The sequence below is a fragment of the Chelonoidis abingdonii genome, chromosome 3, assembly GCF_003597395.2.
Source record: "Chelonoidis abingdonii isolate Lonesome George chromosome 3, CheloAbing_2.0, whole genome shotgun sequence".
NCBI classification, from domain to species: Eukaryota; Metazoa; Chordata; order Testudines; family Testudinidae; genus Chelonoidis; species Chelonoidis abingdonii.
This window is the reverse complement of record NC_133771.1, coordinates 199,548,843-199,575,687: the sequence shown is the minus strand read 5'-3', so window position 1 is coordinate 199,575,687 and position 26,845 is coordinate 199,548,843. Positions and strand designations below refer to the sequence as shown.

At 44.4% G+C, this 26,845-nt stretch overlaps 1 protein-coding gene across 2 annotated transcripts; it reads left to right on the top strand.

The window, feature by feature from the left end:
- On the top strand, positions 1-26,703 carry PLEK (pleckstrin). 2 transcript variants are annotated; one of them, XM_032785277.2, is made up of 9 exons: positions 1-126; positions 5,418-5,573; positions 12,712-12,893; positions 16,083-16,174; positions 17,025-17,209; positions 19,097-19,201; positions 22,458-22,541; positions 25,179-25,248; positions 26,193-26,703. In XM_032785277.2, exons 1-9 carry the CDS (start codon positions 79-81, stop codon positions 26,330-26,332), a joined length of 1,062 nt encoding a protein of 353 aa, XP_032641168.1. In that variant the 5' UTR covers positions 1-78; the 3' UTR covers positions 26,333-26,703. The 2 variants fall into 2 exon arrangements, with proteins under 2 accessions (XP_032641168.1, XP_032641169.1); XM_032785278.2 differs by lacking the exon at positions 5,418-5,573.
- Positions 26,704-26,845: the final 142 nt, after the last annotated feature.

Genomic DNA, 26,845 nt, shown 5'->3' with positions numbered 1-26,845 from the left:
CAGCCCACAAGAGCCTTTATTGTCAAACACGTTCCAACTGCCAGCACTGTCAGTACTGAAAACCGGATTGGCTTGAGCATGGAGAGAGAACCAAAGCGGATAAGAGAAGGCTACCTCGTCAAGAAGGTAGGTGGGCAATTCTAAACAGGCAACAGGCAAGTATTAGGACTGACATCAGTTGAGCAGATGGGGAAACTTAATTTTGCTTTTTAAAAAAAAATGTTTTCTGTATTATTTTTCATGAAAATGCAAGCAAGTGATCAACTAATTCCTCAAGCAGGGCATTAATTCAGCATTACTTACTTGTAACTGTGTAGTAGCAACTGTATCTTCTCAAAAAGCGACGAAGAGTCCTGTGGCACCTTATAGACCAGGGGTCAGCAACCTTTTAGAAACGGTGTGCCGAGTTTTCATTTATTCACTCTGATTTAAGGTTTCGGGGCCAGTAATACATTTTAACATTTTTAGAGAGTCTCTTTCTATAAGTCTATAATATATAACTAAACTATTGTTGTATGTAAAGTAAATAAGGTTTTAAAAATGTTTAAGAAGCTTCTTTTAAAATTAAAATAAAATGCAGAGCCCACCTGGAAAGGTGGCCAAGACCCAGGCAGTGTGAGTGCTACTGAAAATCAGCTCGCATGCCGCCTTCAGCGCATGTGCCATAGGTTGCCTACCCCTGTTATAGACTGACGGAAGTATTGGAGTATAAGCTTTCAGCCGCGTTTGACGAAGTGGGTTTTCACCCACGAAAGCTTATGCTCCAGTACTTCTGTTAGTCTATAAGGTGCCACAGGACTCTCTGTCCCTTTTTACAGATCCACGGCTACCCCTCCAATGCTATCTCAGTCTACTATAAAGTAAGACGAACTCATTTTCTATGTATAATATGCATTTTATATGTATTAATGGAGCACTCTAAACACAGATCCAAAAAAATTTGGCTGAATGATCATGTCCAGTTTGAGGACATATGGCTCTGTACTATGATGGTGAACTTGGCAATGGACCATGTCCTTGTTTAGTGTAAGACAAAAGGATCTTATGAACAACTTTCCATGTCATTACCGCTCTTATAGTGCTGATTTTTTGGGCTTTACATTGGGTTTAACCTCAGGTACACCCTGAGGTTAAAGGTTTTGCTGGGAAAGTGGACTCCTTTGTTACAAAGAAAAAAAATGCAATGAAATGAACATACCCCACTGAGTCAAGTGAATGGGCTTCATGTGGGAAGCTTTTTGGGAAGCCAGTGAGATTGGACCCATTCCCCACCCCAGCCTGAAGGCAGGGAGTGGAGCCTAAGGCACAGCCTCAGCAGAGCAACTGGTCAGGAATAGCAGCTTCTGCACCTCTGAGCAGGGATTCTTGGCCATGGGATCCACCTCATAAGGGCATACCTCTGCTAAAGTGCCCTTGTGAGATCAGACTAGCTTAAAGCAGTTTAGTTAAGCAGCTGTGCCCCCCTGAGAAACTCTGGCTAGATGATCTCTGCTCTATGGAGCATCTCGGCTTCACAGGTCTTCAACCCAGAAAAGAACTTGGGCCTGGTGGAGCCCCTAATATGTGTGGGACCAGAGCTCTGTTCCTGCTGAACTGAGCTTCTGGGATGGTTCTTCTCCACCTCACCTTGGCTCTTTCATTTTTGTTGTAAATGTAAGAAAGTAAATATCTAAAGCAACCTTGAAGTGGCACTGTTAAAATCCTAAGAAGGCAGGGGGCCAGGTTTATTGCTGGCAAAGCCAGCCTGCCATCCCCATGGCACAAAATGTAGAGCAAGCAACCCATAATCCATACTCCAACAGAGGGCCTGGAGCTGGTCAATGCAGCACACTCAATGGGTGGGGCCAGCTGAGGAATGGATGGGAGCAGGACACCCAGGAAATGTGCTGATCCCATAGAAGTTCCAAGTAGTCTCCACCGGTGAGGAGTTTAGCTGCCCTTTCCTAGTGAAGGACAGCAGTGGTACTTCTGCTTGCCGTGTAAGAGGTGTGCATCTCTGTCTACATTTAGCTACTCTTGGGAGTACAGCAGGGCACAAATAGTGCTCCCTTGCATCTCGATGAGTAACTCAAGGCAAGAAAATCTTTCTATTGGGCCAGTTGCCAGGGTATATCACTGCTGGTCACCATACAGTAGACCCTGAGAGTTATGAAGATCTGGGGAATGGAGGTTGTTCGTAACTCTGAAATGTTCATAACTCTTGTTCTTTCAAAAGTTTACAGCTGACCATTGACTTAATACAGCTTTGAAACTTTTCTATGTAGCAGGAAAATGCTGCTTTTAACCATCTTAATTTAAATGAAATAAGCACAAAAACAGTTTCCTGACCTTGTCAAATCTTTTTTTAAAGTTTCCCTTTATTTTTTCAGTAGTTCCTGTTTAACACAGTATTGTACAGTATTGTATAATACTGTACAGTATTTCCTTTTTTAGGGTCTCTTTCGCTTGATTGCGTACTTCTGGTTCCAAGTGAGGTGTGTGGTGGATTGGTCAGTTCATAACTCTGGTGTTCGTAGGACTTGTGCTGTATCCTAAAGATAGACAGTGGGAGATCTATTGTGCATCCCACGACAGAGCACCTTCAGCCAAGGAAATCATAGCACCGGTTCACTCCTGATGTAATTTTGGGACAGCAGGCCCCCTCTGTTTCATCTCTGACTTCTATGATCCTTTTCAGTTGGGGCTTTTCAATAATGGCTTCCTAAAAAGTGAAGGCAAATATCTGTCCTCCCAAAGGTACAGGTGGGCCCTTCACATACACAGGCAAATGGAGGATGTGCTCATGCCACCCTCCATCCCTCATTCCTTGCTATCAGCTATGAATACTCTTGTGGGCCAGAGCCTCAGCTGGCATAAGCTGGGCTGGCCCCCTTGACATCAGCGCCAGTTTACACCAGCCAAGGACCTATCCCTGTATTTTTAAGTTTGATAGTGTAATGTAGAAGTTGTGCATTTCTGTGGGTTCTACCATTCCAGAGGAGAGAATAATCATTTTCTATCATTCAATGCTACGGATGTTAAAGAATAGAGAAGTTCTATTAGGAGGAAGTTGCAGGAGACTGTTACGTGAACTGTTTTTGAAGCTGCTATTCATCTTGCAGGGATATTTGGGAAACAACCATCTTAACTGTGGTCTTTGGGTAACTGAAAGAATTCTTTTAAGTTTCAAGAGACTATGGGCCAAATCCTGATTGCCTTTATCACCTGAGTAGTCACAGGCAAGAAGAATTTTGTCTTCTCTGTGTTTGCTGACTATGGACCTGAGTCTGATATTCTTACTCACACTAAATCGCTTGCTGTGCAAGTAGCCCCATTGTGTAAGAGGAGCAGATTTTGGTCTTTGCCAAACACTATGGTCATTTGCTTATAAGTAAAACTATTGGGATGGCACCACTTTGAGTGAAGATATGACAGTGGACAAAAGGCTGCTCAAAGTCATGGATCTTAACTCTGCATCCTAATTTGACTCTGATTTGTTCCCCATCCAAAAAATCAGCCAGCAGGTCAATTTGGGTCTTTACACAATCACTAAATTCTCGCCACGTATTTATATTAGCCAGAATGTGGTGGCCTGTTTCATTCTTTTTTTTGTAGATCTCTGGGGAGCCTGGACTGAGAGAGCAGCCCACACAATGGCTATTATTTGAGCCATAGCTGTCCATACCAGGAACAGGTTGCTTCTGCATCAGAGTACTGGATGTGGAAGAAAGTCCCATTGTCAGCAGGCACAGAAAGTCCCATGATAATCATCTCCCCCTCCGCTATGGAATGTCATGTCTGATTCAGAGTACTGCAAGCTTTCTGAGGGCTAAGATGGGCAGGGGAGGGGAGGATGTTCTGTTGGAATGCTTTGTTTTAAAAGAAATTCTTGTCCAATCTGCTGCCACAAACACACAACGTTTAAATGAGGCAGCACGACATGCAGCTGTCAAATCTAACGAATCCAAACGCACCCTCCATGCAGCAGGGTGGACTCTCTGCCTCGTACTGCACAAAGGAAGCGGAAGCCTCCCCTGAGCGTTCCCTCGGTGTGAATGTGATCTGTGTCTTGGGGTCTATCCATAGCAGTGACTCAAGCTCTGCCTCAGGGCCAGACTGCAAAGAACAAGCTATAGGCTCCTCTTCAAAGAGACTAAAGCCAACTTTTTCAAAAGCAGTCTGTGATTTCGTGCACTTAATTTTTGGGTTTCCATCTTCAGTGGGAGCTGTGGGAGCCCGTCTGCAAATCAGACCCTGGGTGTCTCAAGCTGGGTGCCCAAAGACTCAGGCATCTCTACTCAGTGGTTACTTTTGAAAAGCTGGCGAGCCATATCTGCCAGACAATGTAGCCTGCAACAGTGATAGGGGCCTATACAATTCCAGGGTTGAATTTTAAAGTCCATACTGCACCTGATCTTGCACCGTGAGAATCAATGAGAGTTTTGCCGTTGATTTCAATGTACGTTAGACCAAGCCCTCGATAATCACCCAAACTTCTAGTTATAAATCACACATCATCATTGGGTGTTAGTATCGGGAAATAGAGCTTTAAAAGCTGAACTAAAACCCTAGAGCCAAATATTCCTCTTCTTTTAATATGGTCAGATGAAATTTCCTTTTCTGGTGATGGTTTGGGTACAACAAAAGTGACAAAATATTGCTCATGGTTAAGCAATAACAAGTGGGGCCGGGCTAGCTGAGTAATTCATGTCTGTTTCTGTGCAAACGACAGTTTTCAAAGCTGGGTGACTCAAGACCAGCACCTAAATCCAAATTTAGGTATATGGTTTTCTAGAGATGCTCAGCTCCACCAACTTCTCTGGGTATTGTGAGTTCTCAGCACCTCTGAAGATCCATCCACAGAGAGCTGATCCTGCAAGGTGCTGAACACCCTTCCCTCTCACTGTCTTCAATGGGAATTGAGAAGCCCCAGCAATTTGTACGATTAATTATTATTATTATTACTGATTAGCTGTCTTATTGTGGCACCAGGTGCCCTCATCATGGATCAGAGCCCCATTGCGCTAAATACTGTACAAATATAGAACAGAAAGAACCCCGAGGTGCTTACAGTCTCGTAGCATGAAGCCTTCATTTCAGTGCCTAAACTGTAAACCAGCCAGGGGTGGAAATTTTGAATGTTGTTTAAAGTATTGCAAAAAATAGCATCTGAAGAAAGGCATTGGTCTGTGTGATAAAATCTCACAGATACAGGGGAAAAATGCAGGTTGACTTGTTGGATGCAATTTTGGAGAAGCATGTTAGTGGGATTACAGAGAGGAGGAAATAATGGTTGTAGAAAGAGAACAATTAACAGAGAAAATAATGGGGGTTATGATAGATCTGCCTTGGAAGGGCATTTAAAAGTGTCTCTTTTTAGAAGGTCAAATCTTGAATGGAGAAAATGTAATATAACTGGGTTATTTGATCTAATGCAGGGAAGTATGTTTAACACCTGGAAGCCAATGTGGGTAGTGCTCCTAGATGATGGAATTGAATTCTATAAGAAGAAGATTGACAACAATCCCAAAGGAATGATCCCCCTGAAAGGAAGCTCTATCAGTAGCCCATATCAGGATTTTGGCAAAAGGATGGTAAGTATTTTTTACAGCCACTGAATAATAATTTATATATATAAAATGTACGCAGCACTTTTTCATCTGTAGATCTCAAAGCACTTTACAGTCTTTAGCTTCACAATCCTGCAAACGAGTCAGGAAAAAGATCTTGGAGTCATCATGGATAGTTCTCTGAAGATGTCCGTGCAGTGTGCAGAGGCGGTCAAAAAAGCAAACAGGATGTTAGGAATCATTAAAAAGGGGGATAGAGAATAAGGACTGAGACTATTTTATTGCCCTTATATTAATCAATGGTACGCCCATCTCGAATACTGCACACAGATGTGGTCTCCTCATCTTCAAAAAGATTATTATGGCACTAGAAAAAGTGCCAGAAAAGGGCAACTAAAAGTTAGGGGTTTGGAGAGGTCCCATTGTCATGAACGATTAAAGAGGCTAGGACTCTTCAGCTTGGAAAAAGAGGAGACTAAGGGGGATAAGATAGAGGGTATATAAAATCATGAGTGATGGGAGAAAGTGGATAGGAAAGTTATTACTGTATTCCCATATACAAGAACTAGGAGTCACCAAATGAAATTAATAGGCAGCAGGTTTAAACAAATAAAGAAGTTCTTCTTCACGCAGCGCACAGTCCGCCTGTGAACTCCTTACGTGAGGAGGGTAGTGAAGGCTAGGACTATAACAGTGTTTAAAGAGAACTGGATAAATTCATGGAGGTTAAGTCCATAAATGGCTACTAGCCAGGATGGGTAAAGAATGGCGCCCCTAGCCTCTGTTTGTCAGAGGGTGGAGATGGATGGCAGGAGAGAGATCACTTGATCATTACCTGTTAGGTTCACTCCCTCTGGGGCACCTGGCATTGGCCACTGTCAGAAGACAGGATACTGGGCTAGATGGACCTATGGTCTGACCTGGTACGGCCATTCTTATGCTGTGAGGTAGGGCAGTGCTGTTATCCCCATTGTACAGATGGGGAACTGAGGCACAGAGAAGCTAAGTGACATGTCCAAAGTCACACAAGAAGTCTGTGGTGGAGTAGGGAATTGAACCCAGGTCTAGCAAGGTCTAGGCTAGTGTTCTAACAACTGGGCTCTCCTTCCTCCCTAGATAGCTGACAAAATATTTCATGATATTCCTTTGGGCAATAAAATGTTATAAGGCTATGTTATTTTGGCTGTGATTTTGTCACATCTCACAAGATCATTAAGCAGGGTTGGGCCTGCTCAGTATGTGAATGGGAGATGTTAGAGGAAAACTCAGGATGCTGCAAGAAGTAAAGCTGGTGATTCAGTGGTCTGAATGTGTACTGAAGTGATGCTGAAACCTAGGCTGCATCTACACTATGAGCTAGAGGTATGATTCCCCTGCTCATGTCCACGTACAAGCCCACCTCAAACCGGTGGGCATATACTCTGCTCAGCTGTGCTTCTGCTGCTGCTACCCATGATACCATGGCAACGCTGCTATTTATGCTTGTGATAGCTCGATGTGTGTATGAGCAGGCGAATCACCCCCCCAGCTTGTAATGTAGACGTAGCTTTACGGTGAAGGGGGCACTCTGCTGCTGGAGGTGTCATATCTCTGACTGATGTGAAACAAGTCTCCAGTAGCTATAAAAGACCCTAAGGGTCTTTTTTAAGAGTAGGGGTATTATAAATTCATTATTGCTAAAGTGACATGGCTGATATACCGGCTACCTGAAACAGAAGGGAGAGAAAGGGGGTTTTCCTCATGGGTAGAGGTGTGATTTGGGTGTCCGTGAGAAGCATTGTGAACTCTCCACCTTCCAGTATAATTGATTGAGAAGTCATCTTTTCTGCTGTTTATCCCCAAAGGTTTGCCATTCGTGCGCTATGGGTTAGTGACAGACTGAATTTTTAATTGACTTTAGCCAGATCACCTGCTTTTCAAATAGGGGAGAAAGCCAGTGTCATAAACAGATAGCTAAGGGTTAATGTCTCTTTCACCTGGAAAGGGTTAACAAACAACACCTGACCAGAGGACCAATCAGGAAACAAGATGTACTTTTTCGAATCGCCAAAGGGAGCGGTGGTTTTGTGGTTTTTTGAGGGTTGGCTTTGTTTCTCGCGGTCCTGGAGCGGGACGTAGAATGAACACGTCCTGCGCAATCGTCCCGTGCTACAGCTCTTATTCTATTCAGAAGGTTAGAGATAAGTAAACAGGCGATCTTTAGGCTTTTTGTTGTTTTACGTATGCAAGGTGTGGATCTGGCTGCGTTAACTTTTATATTGTGTTGCCATGGAGCTATATTGAGTTTGTATTGGTACTGGGGGGAAAAGTTTCTTTCTACGTGGTGTGTAACTATTACATCTTGAAGTTACTGAGATTATTCTTTACCATTGTTTCCTTTCTTTTAGTTAAAAAGATTCGTTTTTTAGAGGAACCGTGATTGATCTTTTCTGTTGCCTGTTTTATCCCACGGGACTTGGAGTAACTCGCCAGGACTGGTGTGGGGAGACAGGAGGGGGAGAGATAGAAATCTCGTCTCTGTTTTCCTTGAATCTGTTTGCCTTTTGTGCGAAGGGAAGGGACATGTCTTCCTGTTTGAGATTTAAGAGGTTGGATCTCAGTATCTCTCGGAAGCCCAGGGAGGAAAGTCTGGGAGGGGAAAAGGGGGAATGGTTTATTTCTCCTGGTTTAAAGAATCCAGGACGGTTGGGTTCTTGGGGTCCCACGGGTAAGGGGGGTGGGATCACGAGGGTGTACCAGCACTGGAAACTCCTGGTTGGTGGTCAGTGCTCTCAGTCGTAAGCTGGTAAGTAAGCTTAGAGGTTTCATGCAGGTACCCAAATTTTGGACGCTAAGGTTCCGATTTGGGAATCAGAGCTTATGACAGCCAGTCTGAAAATGTGATAACTGGTTGCACACATGACTAGAGAACAGGATGAGAGTGTTAGAAAAGATCTAAATTATTTAATAAACATCAGAGAGAAGAGAAAATAATGAATCCTCTCATGTACGGCTTTTTAATGGTTAGTTCTGCTGCTTTGAATCTGTATTTTTTGGATTAGCACTAACATTTTCTCCATTGGCACAATGCTACATCTTCTACCAGGAGGTACTGAAATGGTGAGTTATAGCTCACAAGGGAAACTGGGTTCATGCCCAGTGCAGATGTTATAGTGCCATACTAGAAGCTACATGTCTTTCCTGCTTTAGGGACACGTTTGCAGAATGAATGGTGTGTTCAGGGCCAGATCCAAAGGCCACTGATGTCACAGGGAATCTTTCCACTGATTTCCTTGGGCTTCGGATCAGACCCTCAGTGATAGTAAGAATGCAGCCTGGATTTCATCTGCTGTGTCCAAAAAGCATGAGTCCTGCGATTGCGTGGATAGCCCTTGAGGTTTTTACTCAATTTGTTTCTCAGTCCTTCCTCAGGCAAAGCCCTAGTCTAGTCACTGAGAGTTTGCCTGAGAGAGAATGGAAGAAAAATTTGGGCCATTGTACATAAAATGTCCTGGTCAGGACCTGATCCAAAGCCTGCTGAAGTCAGTGGGATTCTTTCCATTGACTTCAATGGTCTGTAGATCAGATCCTGGCCCTTAAATCAGCCAGAGCCCGTGGTAGCTTTGCAGAGCAGCTTGCAGAGGGCATCCCATGATGAAATCTGACACTATTCAAACAGCTGAACAAACAATAAAGGGCCAGCTTGCACACTCTTTACTCACCAGAGCAGTACCAGCTATTCTTCTAAGTAGCTGCTTACCAACATGATCAAAAGTTAATCATCTGGCTATAAACACTTAGTGATCCAAATGCAACACTTTGGAGAACATGCATTTTGTAGCTTTATTATCCAGAAAAAGAATTGGAATAGCCCTGAGTTTCCCCTCCAATATTTCAGCTTTTGCCTAATTCCAATTGGCTACATGCATTTATATTTTCTGTGTGAATCATCCCGGTGCACAGCGGCTGATGGCTCTGCTTGCATCCACTCACTTCAGATAGCTGATGCTTAGGCGATTTTTGAAAACACATTGGTTGTCCCTGAATCCCCCAAACTGCTGTAAGTAATGGAATGAGTTTATTCTGATTCCCAACTTATAACAACTTCAAGTCAAGTTCTATTCAGTAGGGCCAAGTTCAGAACAGCACATAAGCATGTGCTTAAGTGTATGCAGGTGCTTATGTCTCAGGGACTCCTATTCAGCTGCCCTGAATAGACATGCTTTCCCGAATCAGTGCCTAGAAAGATGAAATCCATTGATTAACTTCAGTAGCTTAGCAGCACACTTTATTTTTTTTTCAGTTTATTGATCCTTTATTGGCATTTGCCAATATGTGAAAGGAAAAATCTGCCCTGAATGAAGTTTTACCATGCGCTTTGAGATTTTATATCATAGAAATATGAAATTGTAGGACTGGAAGGGACCTCGAGAGGTCATCTAGTCCAGTCCCCTGCACTCATGGCAGAACTAAATGTTATCTAGACCAGTGGTTCTCAACCTGGGATCTGGGACCCCTGGGGGGCCACAAGCAGGTTTCAGGGGGTCTGCCAAGCATGGCCAGTATGAGACTGTCTAGGGCCCAGGGCAGAAAGCCAAAGCCCTACTAGTCGGGAATGTACCGTGGGGCCCCGAGCCCTACCACCATGGGCTGAAGCTGAAGCCTGAGCAACTTAACTTCTCGGTGCCCTCTGTGATGTGGGTCCCCAGGCAACTGCCCTGCTTGCTCCCCCCTAATGTCAGCCCTGGATTTTATATGCAGAAAAACAGTTGTTGAGGCAAAGCTGGGCCATGGAGGTTTTATAGCATGTTCGGGGGAAGGGAGCTCAGAAAGAAAAAGGTTGAGAACCCCAGATCTAGGCCATCCCAGGTACTCATTCACCACTATTGACAATCCTGGTTTATTCGCACATTGTTTCTTATAGTGGTGCTATCTCTGCTCTTTCTCTTCGTTCAAAGTTACAGCAAATTTTTCTTCACTGCTCTCTTATGAGAGGGCTTTTCACTACTGACAGTCTGGGAAATAATTTTTTCATCCTCCTTCATACTTTATACACTGGAGTAGAAAAATGTCTGTTTCAGACTCTCAGCTGTTTAATGGGTTGAACAGCTGTGCCTCTCTGGGATTACACTGGGTACACTGAGTCTCCTAGCTTTCTCCTCCAGGTTATGGTAATTGATCCTCTATTTGGTAAGAGCCTGCCTTAACTTGTAAAAGCAGCAGAGAATCCTGTGGCACCTTATAGACTAACAGACGTTTTGGAGCGTGAGCTTTCGTGGGTGAATACCCACTTTGTCAGATGCAGGTATGTTATATGGTGGTGTGCTGGTTTGCTAGTGTGGCTTTTCCATACAGGGATCTGTAGCAGTCTAGCTTGTTGTTATTTTTGACATGTACTGTATATTGCTGTTGGGATGTGGCTGTTTGTTCCACTGCTCTGGAGGAGAGTACTTTGAGACCTGGGAGTGATCTCATATAGGAGAGGATTATGTTTTGGTTTGGATTTAGGGCTTGTCTACACTTCAAAGGCAACAGCGGCACTGCTGTAGGTAATCCACCTTCCCGAGAGGCAGCACCTAGGTTATTTACATGTGTAGATTTCAGTGGACTACACTGGTAGATGTGGATTTATTATAGCATTTACTTTAGCATATTAATTTCATTTCAGTGGATTCACTGCACTTAGCTGTTAGATGTGCAGTTTTCAGTCTGTACTTTTCTTTTCGAAGGCATACAGTACTGCCTGCTCATTAATATAACAAAGTTTCATGTAGATGGTTATTAATAAATCTGATTGAGCACCCATTGTATTTACTCTGTAATTAGGGTGACCAGACAGCAAATGTGAAAAACTGGGACAGGGGATTGGGGGTAATAGGAGCCTATATAAGAAAAAGACCCCAAAATCGGGACTGTCCCTCTAAAATCAGGACATCTGGTCATCCAATCTGTAATTAAATTATGGGAAACCAGATTTTAGAGACAATGGAAACTGATGAAATGCCTACAGAATATTGCTGGATGACCATCAGGTTAATATCTCTTGGGAACACTGACCAGAATAAATATTTAAATTGATCAATTAAACAATCCACTCTTGAGTTTTTTCAAACTGATGTTATTACTTCTACCTAATTCTGCTTTGAGGAGATTATTCTCTCTTTGATGTGACACCTAAGTAACTATATAGTAACTGCAGGGCCGGCTCCAGGGTTTTGCTGCCTAAAGCAGCCAAAAAAAAAAAAAATGCCACGACTGCGATCTGTGGCAATTCAGCAGGAAGTCCTTTGCTCTGATCGGAGTGAGGGACCCTCCGCCGAATTGCCGCTGTATACCTGAATGTGCCGCCCCGCTCCAGAGTGGCCGCGTCAAGCACCTGCTTGCTAAGCTGATGCCTGGAGCCGGCCCTGAGTAACTGCATTAAAAATTAGCCCTACACGTTCCTAAAGGCCGATAAAAGTCTAGGGCAAAACCTGCTTTTGCTGTTACTGATCTATTCACGGTGGGGAGCATGAAACGAGGCTGGCTATGTAGAGGGTCCCTGGGCAATCCTGCCTGCACAGGCTCAGGGGATTATCTTCTGTTGCACATCTTTCTGCTCCTTTCAAAAGCACCATATTTCTACTACCGTTATTTCCTGCTAATAGTACATAATATTGAAGGTCAGGACCTGATAATTCCTTATGGCAGCAAACGATGGGCCTGATCCAAAGCCCACTGACCCAAATGGGAGTCTTCCCACTGAGGTCGAAGTGCTCAAGATAAGGCCCCATGTCTCCTGGGGCTGTGATGCGCTGGTGGGCATGCTAGACAAACCCTCCATCTGGTACTCGAAGGAGTATTAGTCTGGAATCTTCTCCAGCTACTTTATAGATGCACAGGGTGGTGGGGAAGGATTTCTCTGCACCTGTAAAGTAGCTGTAGCACCTGACTAGTTATTTCAGTACTACATAACCTGGCTCTGGTATGAATGTCAGGAATGCTCGGTCTATAATAATACAAGGAGCTGATTACTTGCACTGTCTGCTTGGCTATCTCTTCAGAGTGTTTCTGCTTTAAGCATGTGTTCAGGACACTGTACGTAGCTCCTGCTAAGGGAGGCTGTACAATTTGTTGATGCTGGTGTAATTGTAACCCACTGGTTACATAAAGACACCTTTAAAAATCCTTATTCTTGTTATAGTTTGTCTTCAAGCTCACCACAGCCAAACAACAGGACCATTTTTTCCAAGCCGCCTACCTTGAGGAGAGAGATGCCTGGGTGCGGGATATCAGGAAGGCTATTCAGTGCATCGAAGGAGGCCAAAGGTTCTCCAGAAAATCCACCAGAAAGTCCATCAGGCTGCCTGAAACAATCAATCTGAGGTCTGGTATAATGCATCTCTTCCCCCATTCCCTTCCGTCAGCAGGGAGTAGACAGTAGAGTCAGATAATGTAACATCAACCTGAGCTCTTTGGAAGGGATTCACTACCATGTAAGCAAGGCTGGTCTTCTGTCTCCCTGACCTGCAACTGTAATTGCTGAAGACCACCTCCTAGGCAATAAGGCTCACTGGAGGGTCATTTCTAAATCATAATGAGACTAAAACATACGTACAGTAGCCACTGAAATATAAGTAACATGCACATGCAGCATCCCAAAGCAATACTAAGACCTTTGCAGGGAATAGGATGCATGGCAAGCAGCTGTATTTTGCATGCTGCAATGCGAGAGCCAAAGCTGATTTCAAATGAAATGAATTACACTTGCCTAAAGGTCAGGGCGGCTCTAGGTATTTTGTCACTCCAAGCACGGCATGCAGGCTGCCTTTGGCGGCTTGCCTGCGGGAGGTCACCGGTCCCGCGGATTCAGCTGCATGCCTGCGGGAGGTCCGCTGAAGCCGCAGGACCAGTGGACCCTCTGCAGGCATGCCGCCGAAGGCAACCTGCCTGCCGCCCTCACGGCGACTGGCAGAGCGCCCCCCATGACTTGCCGCCCCAGGCACGCGCTTGGCATGCTGGTGCCTGGAGCTGCCCCTGCTAAAGGTTCAAGTAACGATAGAATTAACAAGGACCACACAGTTGTCTACTTTACAGCTGTAGGCATCAGCTCAGCAAAGCCTAGAAAAGGAGTCTAGGTGATAGAATGTAATGGTCCTTCATAGTTTTTTCCATTGTTAAAATAGACCATAACTTTGAAAATAACTTATTAATATTATTTACATTGTCTAGCACCTAGCCCTCTGAATTGGGTGCGGGGCCTTTGTGCTAGGCTCTGTAACACACAGCTTAAATGACAGTCACTGCCCCAAATAACTTACAAATGAAAGGGTGAAATCTTGGCCCTTTTGAAGTCAATGACAAAACTCCCGTTGATGTCAATGGCCCCTAAAAAACAAGATGTAGCAGTGTGCAGCGGGATGGGGAAGGGGAAGATGGGATAATGATCATAAAATTAATAATAATTATAAGGTGTATTTAGACTTGTTTGTTACTCATAACCTTTAGGCTCATATTTTCACAAGCGGCCGGTGGTTTTATGTGCCTCGTTTTTTGGGAGCCCAGGTTGGTGACACTTTAAAGGGGCCCAATTTTCAGAAAGTGCTGCACACCTACCAGCTGAAAATCAGGCATCTTTCAAGATGTTTCAGCAATGGAGGCACTCAAAACCACTAGTCGCTTTTAAAAATCTTGTCTTTAAAGGAATCTGCTGGCTTAGCCAGGCTGCCACTGATTTGGGCTCTGGTGATGTGGTCTCTGCCTGCTGCTGGATACTAGCCGCTGAGTTCATTTATACATGTACGTTGCATTATGAGCCTTTTCAAACTGTGGTTAAGAGTGCCCCATAATGTACTGTGGTAGCCTACAAGCCTCTGAACTGTGAGGATGGCACTTAGCTTGTGATAAGTTAACAATGGAAAGGGAATTGTCATGGCAGGGGACAAGAAAGAAGGAGGTGCTTTGCACTGGGGGAAGAGGGAGCCACTTCTGGGAAAGGAGAAAGCCAGGGGCGGCAGAGATGCCAAGAGAACTGGAGTAATAGGAATAGAGAACAGGGAGAGGAGAGGAGACGGTGACTAGATATTCCTCTGGCCAGTTCCACTGCAACTGGGGCAAAATTCAGATTCCATTGAAATTAGCCAAGACATGGGGACTGCACTACAAAAACAGGATAATTCCAGTTAACCTTATTTTCTGATCAACCTAATCATGTAATGTTTCATATGGTATGTTTTACATGCCCAAACAGATTAATTAAGCTCCAGCAGCTGATGATGATTGTGAGAGTAAGACATAGGAAAAAGGAAGGTGTTTCTGCATCTCTGGTTTCTTGCTTATTAATCTCCCTGGAAGAGCTAGCTTTAGTTTAGTCTTTACAGTTTATCTAACAAGCAAGCCAAAGCATAAAGCACTGCAGAAATGGGCTAGCAATTAGAGTTGGTTGGAACATTTTCAAAGTACTTATTTCAATAATTTTTTTGATGGGAAGGTTTCTGAGGTCCAAGGTGGATGCACCATTCACTTCAGGGGGTGGGGGAAAGGAGGAAGGGAGAGGGAGAGAGAGAGAGACCTAAATCAAAATCCTAATGTTTCAATACTATTCCATTTTGCAAAAATGTTCAAACATTTTGGTTCCATGAGGAACATTCTCCAGACTAAGTGGCCTGTCAGAGAACCCAAATCTAGTGAAAAGTAAAAGATATTCAAAGGCAAGGAAATATGGCATCCATTTGTTAACGTTTAGAAAACTAAGGGAAACGGATTTTGTCTCAGAATATGATCTTCCAGAAAAAATAAATACAAGGTACTCTCTGCTGTGCTGAGGATATTCTTTGGTGGGAGACAAAATTGCACATGGCCCAATCCTGAATTTAGGCTAACTTCAGTAGGTTTCAGTGGGAGGATAAAGGACTGAATAACAACTGAACAGGAACCTCAGGACTTGGCCCAGAGAATTGAATTTCCTCTGCTAGCAGGCTGGCTCTACACCTCAGGGGCCTCAAGCAATGGAGCTATCTAGGGCATGTCAAAAGGTGCTCTGGGGGAGGGAAATAGACCATGAGTTGCTGAGGCTATTGCAGGGCCTTCTAAAGCATGAAGATTCTGTCCATAAATCAGACTCATAAAGTTCTTGATCCTCCAGTTCCCAGACAGGACAGGAAGAAGTTGTAGGAGGAACTTAATACACGGAGGGCTGTCCAGGAAGGAGGCCATTCTGTGAAGCTTTGCTACAGTGCTTGGAACGTGTTGTGTCTCTGCTCGCACTATTGATTCCCCATTTTGTTCTGTCGCCCAAATGGAATCTTGAGCCTTGTGGACTTTCCTGTCCAGGCTTGCTGCTGAAGACAGCACAAGAATCAGATTGTGAGCTGGGGAGGCCTCCATAAGTACTAGGCTCCATGCAGTCAATTGTCTTCCTTGGGCTTAAGCCAAGTAAGCTGTTGTGTGGAGAGGCAACCGTGCCAAGAGAATGTAAGGCGCTTCCCCAGTACAGAGTGAGCACTGCGTTATTATGCCAAAGAGTTAAAAGCTGCCTAGTTCCTAACAATTCCCATGGTTCCTTTTTACACACAGCGCCTTGTATCTCTCAATGAAGGACTCCGACAAAGGAGTAAAAGAACTGAAGCTGGAAAAAGACAAAAAAGTGTTCAATCACTGCTTTACAGGTAACAAGCGCTTGTTCCCAGTTTGCCATTTAAAGTGCTCCAGGCAATGAAATATACAGTAGGGCTCAACTCATGACACTTTGGGTGTACACCACAGCATCTCTGAGCTGTGTAGGGCCCAGCCAGAGCCATATAAAATTCAGAGAAGAACAACTGTTGGAAACGTTCTCCATCAACAGAAAGTGGGTTTCTGTAGTGTTCAGAAGCATCTGCCATAGGCCAGGTAGGAGGTGGTTACAGATGGAACAGATTGTGCCTGTTGTTTTAAAATGTGATCAGAGAGATAAAAGAATTGAAACAGCTCATTTCATCCACAGTGTCATGAAATCCTTAAGGCCACTGAAATATTCTTAAAGGGGTACTGTGCGGTATTGGCTCCAATCAGCAAAACTACTCTGTGAGTAGGCAGGGCTCCCATCCTGCTCCAAGACAAAGTCTATAATGTGCTGGAAAGGGTCAAAACTCATCCCCTTCCTGGGGTACTGCTTTATTAGCAAAGTAACTCCAAAGAATCTCTTTCCCCAGGCTTGGCTGTTCCTAGGATTCCTCACTTAGGACTCATCAGCTCCACTCTGTGTCCCCTAATTAGTCCCACTTCCTTTCTGTCTAGGGTACAGTTAATGAGCTACCCTTGCCAACATACGTCAGCTGGTCAGCACTAATGGTGCGGCTCAGCAAGAGTACGCTGCCACGTACCCAGGTTAGCCTGTCATGTTTGTCGTTTGAAATATCAGATTCATGAACATAGAGAGCAGGCCAATCGCCTCTGTATACTTAACAGGTCTTGTCATGGTTATTTTCTTGGGTAACGGCTGTTAATACACATCTCGTTTTATTATCTTGTGACTAGGCAGTTGTGTGATTGATTGGCTAGTGTCGAACAATGCTATCCGAAATCGCAAGGAGGGTCTCATGCTAGCCTCTTCCCTATTAAATGAAGGCTACCTGCAGGCAGCTGGGGACATTTCCAAGAGCGCTGCCGAAGGATTGACGGACACCCCCTTCCTTGATTTACCTGATGCTTATTACTACTTTGTGAGTATTGTGGCATGTTCTTCTATCTTCCAAAGTTTTAACATGGGCTTCCAGACTTACTGCTGTCCTCAGTCCCACAAATCCTGGGGAAGTGACTATGTAGAGGTGGAGGGCTATGTTTATTCTCTCTCTCTCAGTGGCTTCCAGAATGAAATTGCCCAATATAAATTTTTTTTTTTTTAAAAATGGTTGTCCTAGCAGCCAGTTCAGTAAACTCAATCTGAGACCTGAAAGTCAAGCTGGGTTCTTTCTGACTTACACATCCTCACCCATAATAGAAATACTGCCACTGGAACTTAGCTAAAATTCTGCTGATGATACACAAGCCTGAGAAGAATCCCGTTAACTGATCACAGGGCTGGACTTGCTCTGGAGTTTCTCAGAGGAGTGAAGTGTTACAAAGTGATTTTTGTCAGTAAAGTCACCGGACAGGACTCAGTCGACAGAAGGAGCAGGTTGCACCCAACCTTTACCAGGCAGGAAAGCTTCATTCTTTAATATTTTGTTTCCACTTAGCTTGGATCATCTCAGATGAGCTAGATTGGTAACCATACATTTGATGGATTTAATTTAATAGAGTACTTCAGACATAAGCTGGTTATCTGAAAAGCATGAAATACCCTTCATGTTAGACAATGTTTAAAGTCATTTGGTGTACTGAGTCACATATACAAATTATTGTTTCTATTAAATAATGTTATTTAAAAGCTCTTACTCCTATAAGTTCTGTTTACACTAATCACATCTGTGGTGGAAAGCTTGACATCAGTAAGAATTTTGTCTGAGTAAGGACTGTGGATTTGGCCCATTAATTCATTTATTCTTATAAAGTGCCTATGAGGTAGGGCATTTTTACAGATGGGGAAACTGAAGCAGAAAAGTTGTGTCTTGCCTAAGGCAACGTTAGCAGTCAAATTCCTGGCTCCCAGGCCTGCGCTTGGACCACACCTGTCTCACACTGTTGCATTCTGTTTCAGCTTTTGTCCAGTTCTGTTACATGCAAGTAGGTCAGGGCATCAAGAAAGTCTGGTATCACAACATGTCAGCATTTAACTTGCCATTGCATGAAGTATAACGTGTAATCATTGTCTATGAGCCACATAACTCTATTTCTTTGCAGCTGCATCTTTTGAACTGTGCAATGTTTCGGTAAACTGCATCACATGGATCTGATTGCAAAGTTGCTGTGGAACTTGCAAATATTTCAGGCATCTGGAGACAGTTAAGTCAGTGCTGGCTTCAAAACTCCACAGAGGGAATAGAAAAGTACAGAATATGAACCCCAGTGGCCAGTTCTTGATGGTGGAAAGGGGGTTAAGTCTAGGCAGCCGCATTCCCTGCTTTTTCCAAATTTCGTGAATGCCTGTGGAGGAGGGAATGGGCATGGCTGGGTAGTGGAGCCAGGTGATGGTAGCTCTCACTGGCATCCTTCCTTTTCAAGCCTGAAGGAAATTGACTATGTCAGCACTTACATGAGTTCCACTCTGCACACTGAAAGTTATTGTAAGGGAAGGTTTGGAGCAGACACTGGTTGGAATGGTGGGAGCCTTATTATCATAGGGAAAGAAAGGGTTCAACAGGGAGTACTGTACAGGCACTGAGACACAGAACAAAGCTCCAGCTTTCTCCAGATGTCCTGAAATCCCACAGAGAACCTGGCCCTATGGCCGTTTGGCCTCCACATTCAATGGGTGACTCTGTGGGAACTCTGCTGGCTGAAACTCAGAGTTTCTTGGCTTTTCTGGGAGATTTTCTAGAGGAAGGGTTGTTTTGGCCTCATGGTTAGCAAATAATAAGCCAAGCACAAGCTGACCTCCTTTCAGTAGGAAAACAACCCCCAGCATCACATGGTTACTGAAGGTTGTCCTTTTCCTTGTGTTCATACAGGCAGACAGTGGGTTCTTCTGTGAAGGGAATTCTAGTGATGATGATGTGGTCTTGAAGGAAGAGTTCAGAGGCACAGTGGTCAAACAGGGCTGTTTACTGAAGCAGGTCAGTATTTCACTTGTTCTGCTGTTTTACAACAGGAATGAAGTCAACGAAATACAAGAATAAAATATATCCAGCAGCTTCTCAAGAAGGGCCACCTGAATGTAACACATTATGAGTGTGTGTTACAGACCCCCCTCTGTGTCAGTCCACAGAAAATACGTTAGGCTAGCCCAGGGGTTGGCAACCTTTGGCACGTGGCCTGCCAGGGTAAGCACCCTGGCAGGCCGGCTGGTTTGTTTACCTGCCGTGTCCACAGATTTGGCCAATCGCGGCTCCTACTGGCTGAAATTCACCGCTCCAGGCCAATGGGGGCTGCGGGAAGTGGTGCGGGCTGAGGGACACACTGGACGCTGCTTCCTGCAGCCCCCATTGGCCTGGAGTGGCGAACCATGGCCAGTGGGAGCCACAATCGGCCAAACCTGTGGACATGGCAGGTAGGTGAACTTGCCCAGCCCGCCAGGGTGCTTACGCCGGCGGGCCACGTGCCAAAGGTTGCCTGTCCCTGGGCTAGCCCCTAGCATCAGTGCTTTAGCTCAGGCTGTAGCAGTTTGCCCTTTTAGCTTTGGAGAACTCTGGTTCCACCTTCAGTGTGTTGGCCAAGGTGGTGGCTGTTACATGAGTACTTAGCAGCTGAGATCATTCTCAGAATGTTCTTGAACCGACTCACTTTGTACAAAGATGCTTTCTGCTGAGATTCACTGGTACTTTTGTCCAAGTTACCAAGGTTTGCTTCTGTTATTTACATGATCATCTAAAGAGACAAGATAGGCAAACTGCGTGAGTAGCCACCACAGCTGGTTAGTAAAACACATGGGACTAGAACCCAGGTTTCTAGTCTCGTTATACAGCACTGTACCTCCTAGACCACACTGCCTTGCAAAGTGGGGGTAATCATATCCCAGCTCGCTAGAGATTTCCTGTGTGTCCCTGGACAAGCCACTTACTTGATGCCCCTCTCTGAAAGTGAGACAATAACTTTCCCCAGAATACCTTCCTTTCTATACACAATATACAACCTAATTACATAGAATTTTGGAATCATAGAACTGGAAGGGACCTTGAGAGGTCATCTAGTCCAGTCCCCTGCACTCAAGGCAGGGTTAAGTATTATCTAGACCATCCCTGACAGGTGTTTGTCCAACCTGCTCTTAAAAATCCCCAGCGGTGGAGATTCCACAACCTCCCTAGGCAATTTATTCCAGTGCTTAATCACTCTGACAGTTAGGAAGTTTTTCCTAATGTCCAACCTAAACCATCCTTGCTGCAATTTAAGCCCATTGCTTCTTGTTCTATCCTCAGAGGTTAAGAAGAACAATTTTTCTCCCTCCTCCTTGTAACAACCTTTTCCTTATGACACCCCTGAAGGAAGACAATGGCCATCAGAATACTAGCAGAACAGTCAGGGAGGATCAGGGTTCTTCAGTGACATTAACACTGTGCAGCAGCACAATGTGACAAGAGACACCAGGGTGTGAGTAAGATATTAGGTACTGATCACCCCCAGATAACTGACTGAAACCAAAAATCTTAGTTTGGCCAACATTTAAAATATGATGCCCTGTCCTGGAGCAATGTGACATGCTCCATACATCTATGAAAGCTCATGCACATTTCAAAGGAAGTTAATGTGATATTTAGTCATAGAAATGGGTAAGCCAAATAAGTTCCAAGAAGTGGGTTTTGGTGGGGCTGCAGGTAGGGTAAGTAGCCAGTGCTTCTAGAAGTGACCTAGCATTATCAGAAGCCATGGAACATAGAAGCTAGAACTGTACAGATCTGTTACATCCTCCACCCCCTCTGGGCATGCAGGTTTAGCTATTACAAAGTCGTTCATAGCAATATCCTTTGAGACACTGAGGCCCCGATGTTGCAATGAACTCCCTGGGGGTGGACCACAGCACCCACCCAGAGCCCCATTGACTTCACTGAGGCTTTGTGCAGGCGAACCAAGGGATGCACCCCACCCATGTACCATGTACAGTATTCCCTACTGACTTGGACTCCTTATACATTCCACGAGTGGCGTACCCGAGCCCACTTATCCACTGACACTTTAAAAACTCTTGCACCCCAATCTGGGTCTATGCCGGTTATGTGATATGTATGTATCTCTTCACCCTTGCAATCCCTGTAATCCCTCATAACTCAAGCCTGACCCCAGATGTACAGTACCTTCCCTCTTAACTTGTGTCTATTCAATTTTAAACGTTAACTTTAATACAAATTTTAATTCTGCTCACACAGAGCTCATTGCAGTATCAAGTTTTAGGTACTAGAGTGGTGGACTGTATAAAACTAAAAGATAGGTAGTTGGATATCATTGCTAGATGGTATAATGCCTCTTCTTTGTCTAGGAACAGTCCCTAGTCCCCTCTCCAGAGGAACTGAGAAAGAAATGCCCCTTTATTGTCACCTTTTCTGCTCCCTAGTTCTATCTGGTGTTTAGATGACATGATGATAGGTGTCGTGATTATGATGATAATGAATGCATAGATAAAGTAGATACACTACTTAAAGGTCTGAGTCTGTGAATGATGCCACAAATCATCTGCAGGGAGCTCGAGTACTTATTGGCCATGTCATTTGTACACCTCCTGTTAAACTGCATCCACTATTTAAAGGGATGTGGCTCTTCACCACATTTCTGCCATTATTCACTTCCCTGCACCCACCACTGTTGATACATATCTAGTGAGTAAAGAACTTCCTTGCGAACAGCAGGTTACTTGAGAAACTGAAATATTTTTGAAATAGTGGGAGGAAATGATGCCTGACAGCCCCTGTAGACTAATATTAGTCTGGTTTTGATCAACCCACTCCAAGTCACTGTGGACTGTGAGAGGCCACCGTTTCTGAGTATTGCTTCTTCTGCCTTGAATGTCTGTTTTTCAAGACTGTAGTTATGGCTGGTAAAAATGCTGATCTATTTTAAGTGGATAATAGTATCTACTTGTGTGACTTTCTTATTGTATAGGTAGGAAAACTAGCTACCAAATTAGATATTGGGTAAGATTTTAAAAAGTACCTAAATGAAATCTTGAAATCAAGCGTAAGTTAATTTTGGTGCCAAATTCATGTAGGTGCCTAATTCTCTTATGTACTTCTGAAAACATTATCTAGTGTAAGTTCCTTCATTGAAGGCACCCCTATATCAAGGCCAAAACATTAGTTTGTCAGCTATATTTTCCTATTCTTATGTGTGTGACTCCTTTTAAACAAAGCAGAATATTAGGTGACTTTTTGTAAATTTGCTTAGGGGCATCGGAGGAAAAACTGGAAAGTGAGAAAGTTTATCCTAAGAGAAGACCCTGCATATCTTCACTACTATGATCCTGCTGGAGTGAGTGATTTTGTCCATATTTTTACCAGCATCATTCAAGAGCTTCTAAAAGACCTGATCTCCAGCTGGACTGGTGAATGGAATGTTCCTTTGCGAGTGTTTGGGCAGCATGTGTGCATGGGGGAAGTACTTGTGCTGCTTCTATCTAACTCTAGCTGTTCTCTAGATAAGCAAAGAACGTCAGGCTCTACATGTGCTGGGTGGGCGTGGCTGAGTGAAAGTTCCTGGACCTGGGAAAGAGGCATCCATGAGTGCCAATCTGTGCTTCCCTGCATCTGTCCTTTTAGCCAGGGATTAATTACATTAACAGTACTGTCAGGCTGTCTGCAGTGGTTCACGATGGGAGTGCCAGCCTCAGGGCAGATTGTCAAAAAGCAGGACAGACACTCCACACTGCTGGTGTGTTCTACAATTAGATTTCAGCACCCTAGTAACAAATGTGAATTTCTGGATCGCAGTAACAGTCTAACCATGGAGTCACAGACAATCCCCTTAGGCACTTCAGTCTCTCTTGCCATCCAGGCAAGCTGGATTTAGTGATAAATGGACACTTACACCAAAAATCACAAAATATTAAGGTTGTTCCCAGTCCCAAGAGACGAGTCACTTATCCCAGATCAATTTGTCCCTGAGATCCCACACCCACACTGATAGCTAGTCTTATTGTAAACGAATTAAGGATTTATTAACTATGAGAAAGAAATGAGTTATTTACAGATTTGTCCTTATATGTTGCCTGCTTCAATGAGTTACAATCTTAGGCTCGAGAAGGTGACAGAGATGTAGTAATCTGTCCACTGAATGTCATTTAGGGCTAACCCAGGTTGATCCTGGGGATATCTGCTTTTGTTTCTCTGCTCCAGTCCTTGTGAAAGTCCAAACAGCAAGGAGATAACCAGTCCTTCTCAGGAGCGGCGCCAGGGTTTTTAGCGCCCTAGGCTGGGGTCCTTTCGTGCTCCCAGTCATTGGCGGCAATTCTGTGGCGGGGGGGGGGGTCCTTCCGCATTCCCGGTCTTCGGGGCACTTTGGCAGCGGGTCCCGGAGCAAGTGAAGAACCCGCCTCAGAATTTCCGCCGAAGACCCAGAGTGTGGAAGGACCCCCCGCCGCCGAATTGCAGCCAAGGGTGGCAAAATGCCACCCCCCGAAACCCTAGCGCCCTAGGCGACCGCCTCGGTAGCCTAAATGGAAGCGCCAGCCCTAGTCCTTCTTGCGAGCTTCTTTGTATGCCCTTCCCCCAGAGTTCAAAGTGATGGGACAAGCATTCCGGCATGTAACATCTTCATGGGTGGATGGGGCAATCAACAATGTTTTTGTCATAAAATGACCTGTTTAGTCTTGATCATCCTTCTTGAAGGGCAGGGAAAACATTCTTCCTGCCTAGGTTCACAGATTCAGAGGAGGCATTCTTACAATTAGAAAGAAAAACTTTCATATTACCTTATAGCAAGGGATATAGACATTACAAGTAAGATTAATGCATGCAGCAATTCACAAGCATTTTATAGAGTCTAAACACATTGCTATAAGTCTAACACCAAACTTGAACAATACTAAGATACAGGTGAGCTGGTCTAGTTTCCAGCTATGAATTCGTCAGTGTTCAGCTGATGCCTACAGCCTTGGCAAGAGCTGGCACCTGATTTATCAGCGTCACAAATACCCTTTTGTTTACACACCCAGACTAGATTAAAATCTGTTAGGCCATAAAAACAAGTTAATCAAATACACTCAGCCTTTTTATTGTTATATTTTCTGTGTTAGCCTGAGCCAGGATACTTTGTCTCTTGTATAATTACAGTGGGACAAATTCTTCCCAAATATAAGTAGGTGCCTCAATGAAGCTGCACCTGCTTACATTAGGGATTAATTTGGCTCCCGGGGCTCAATGTTTCCCTGCATCTGAGCTCAGTGCAGGGGTGGGTCCAGTAAGGTGCCAGTTATGTCTGTTTGATCCTATGCTGGCCAAGCCCTAGTGGTGTCAGCGTGGCCTAGAGCCATTGAAGATCGGCACAGAGGAGTTTTGCTCTGCTGCACCCCCAGTGCACTGCCAACCCCTTTGCTGGAATGGGCCTGTGTTAGGGCACAAGAGCTGCTTCTTTCAGGTTTGTGCCAGCAGAAATTTTCTCTCCACAAGGAGAATTCTCCCCTGGCCACTTGCCGCCACAGTCCTGAGCTGCACAGAGTGTAAACAAGAATCTGGCCTACCATGTCTGTGGTGGTGGTTGTCCTTCCGTAGAGAAGGACTTTTTGGAACATGCCCCCTTCTCAAACAATGTTGAGTGGAACTGCATCTGCTGGCTGAATGTTGCAGGTGTGTTGCTTCTATTTGTTGAAGGGCCCAGTCAATCCAGATCTTGCACTTTGTACAAATCTCTACGCTCTTCTTGCACACTGAGCTCAGAATGGATCCTCCAAAATATCTAGCGGAGCCTGTATTCCAAAGGGGCTCCCCCATCCACATGCAGATTTGCCCTGTCCCACTATGCCCATTTCTCATTGATCTGTGCCATACTTTTGCATCATACATCCCTGCTTCCAGTGAAGAGCTCCAGTCAGACATATCTGGACAGTTTTAGAAGCAGATGTGTTGAATTTTAAACCATGCCAATGACTGTTTTGTTTGGCATTCCTATCAGGGAGAAGATCCACTTGGAGCGATTCACTTGAGGGGTTGCGTGGTGACAGCTGTTGAAGACATACCAGATGGTAAGGATAAACATACAAACAGCAGTGTGGTGTTTGCAGTACACGTACACATCTAGATGCAGTCATACAACATCCTGGCTCAGAAATAAGCCATTCTCAGTTCATCATGAATGGATCAGGTCAGCAGCGTTAATCCCTGCACTGGGTCTCCACAGCTATGCTGATTTGTCTGCAGTGAAGAAAGACTGAGCTAAAGGGAGTTAGGGAAATGCATATTTTGTCATATGCTTAGGCTAACTCTACTTGGCCTCTGTGCTGAGGTAATCTGCACAAGGCCCCATGAACTTCAGGGCTACTGCAGACCATGACTCTGGAGGGGAAGTGTTGTAGCGAGGGGTTATGCCAAGGAGCAGTCAATCTATATCTCATACTCTCTTCTGAAATCAGGGGAAATGCTCACAGGGGACAAACCACCATAGTTAATCCTGCAAGGATTAACATTATCAGCCACTCCATAAGTCTTCCTCTCCTTTGAGGGATGGATTGTTTGTAACAAAGCAAGGTTGGCTATTGGGTACTTGACTTCTGAGAGAGCTGTTCTGCCACGAGTGAAGGATGCATGGAGGCATTACAATCCGGGGTTGTTTGAGCTTCCTTTCTTTGCAGATAGCTGTGCTCGGCTGATTTTGGAGGCTGTACTGAGCCCACACTACAGATGTGATTTGTGGGAGAGTTGGATGTAGCCCTTAGCACTTGATAAATGTGTCACTCTCATTCTATAGTGTTGGTAGTTCCTGTTCCTGATTCCAGGGGAGGCTTTTGTTCACGGATGTGATTTTTGGTATTTGAGAAGTCTTTCTTAGTAATGGCAGAGTCAGCAATAATGGTAGACAGTAAGGAAATCCCAGCATCGTTTTAGAAGCAGAAACACTGTACACGTGGGCTAAAATTTCCCCATTCACTTCTGTAATTTGCTACGTTCTTCCCTCTCCCCCACCCTTTAGCCAAGAAGCATGACGTTGACACCAACCTGTTTGAAATCATCACAGCAAATGAAGTCCACTATTTTTTGCAAGCAGCCACACCTGTGGAGCGTACAGAATGGATCAAAGCAATTCAAGTTGTTTCTAGGACTGGGAAATGAAGACCAGCCTCCAGCAAAGAAAACCAAACAGAGTGCCTAGCAAAAGGGAATTTTAACATGTAGCCCAGGGAAGCGATTTCATCCATAGAGTCTCCTGTCCCTCATGCTTGTGGATAGAATGGGCAGTTTCATTTCTGTCATGGCTACTAACAGACTAATGAACTCTCCACTATTGTAACCAAGAGATTTTACTAATTTATAGTATAAAATGCGTCTTACTAACTTGTGTTTCTTTGTAATTATTAGCGCATCCTGTGAAGGTAACACCCTGGGCCTTCATTTGCTCATATTTAAGATGGTGGGTTTTGTCATTAACTTAGTTGAGGGCAAGATCGTGCCACTGATGTAAATAAAAGTAACTCAAACTGCCAGATATCAGCATCCTTTTGTTATTCACCTACATTCCAATGCCTTCAAGTAAGCTGCATCTACACCGCACCAATCTTTGAGCTACAGGGGGTGTGAATAGTATTGTGCACCAAAGTGCTGCACAGTCACTTAAAAAATTGGAGG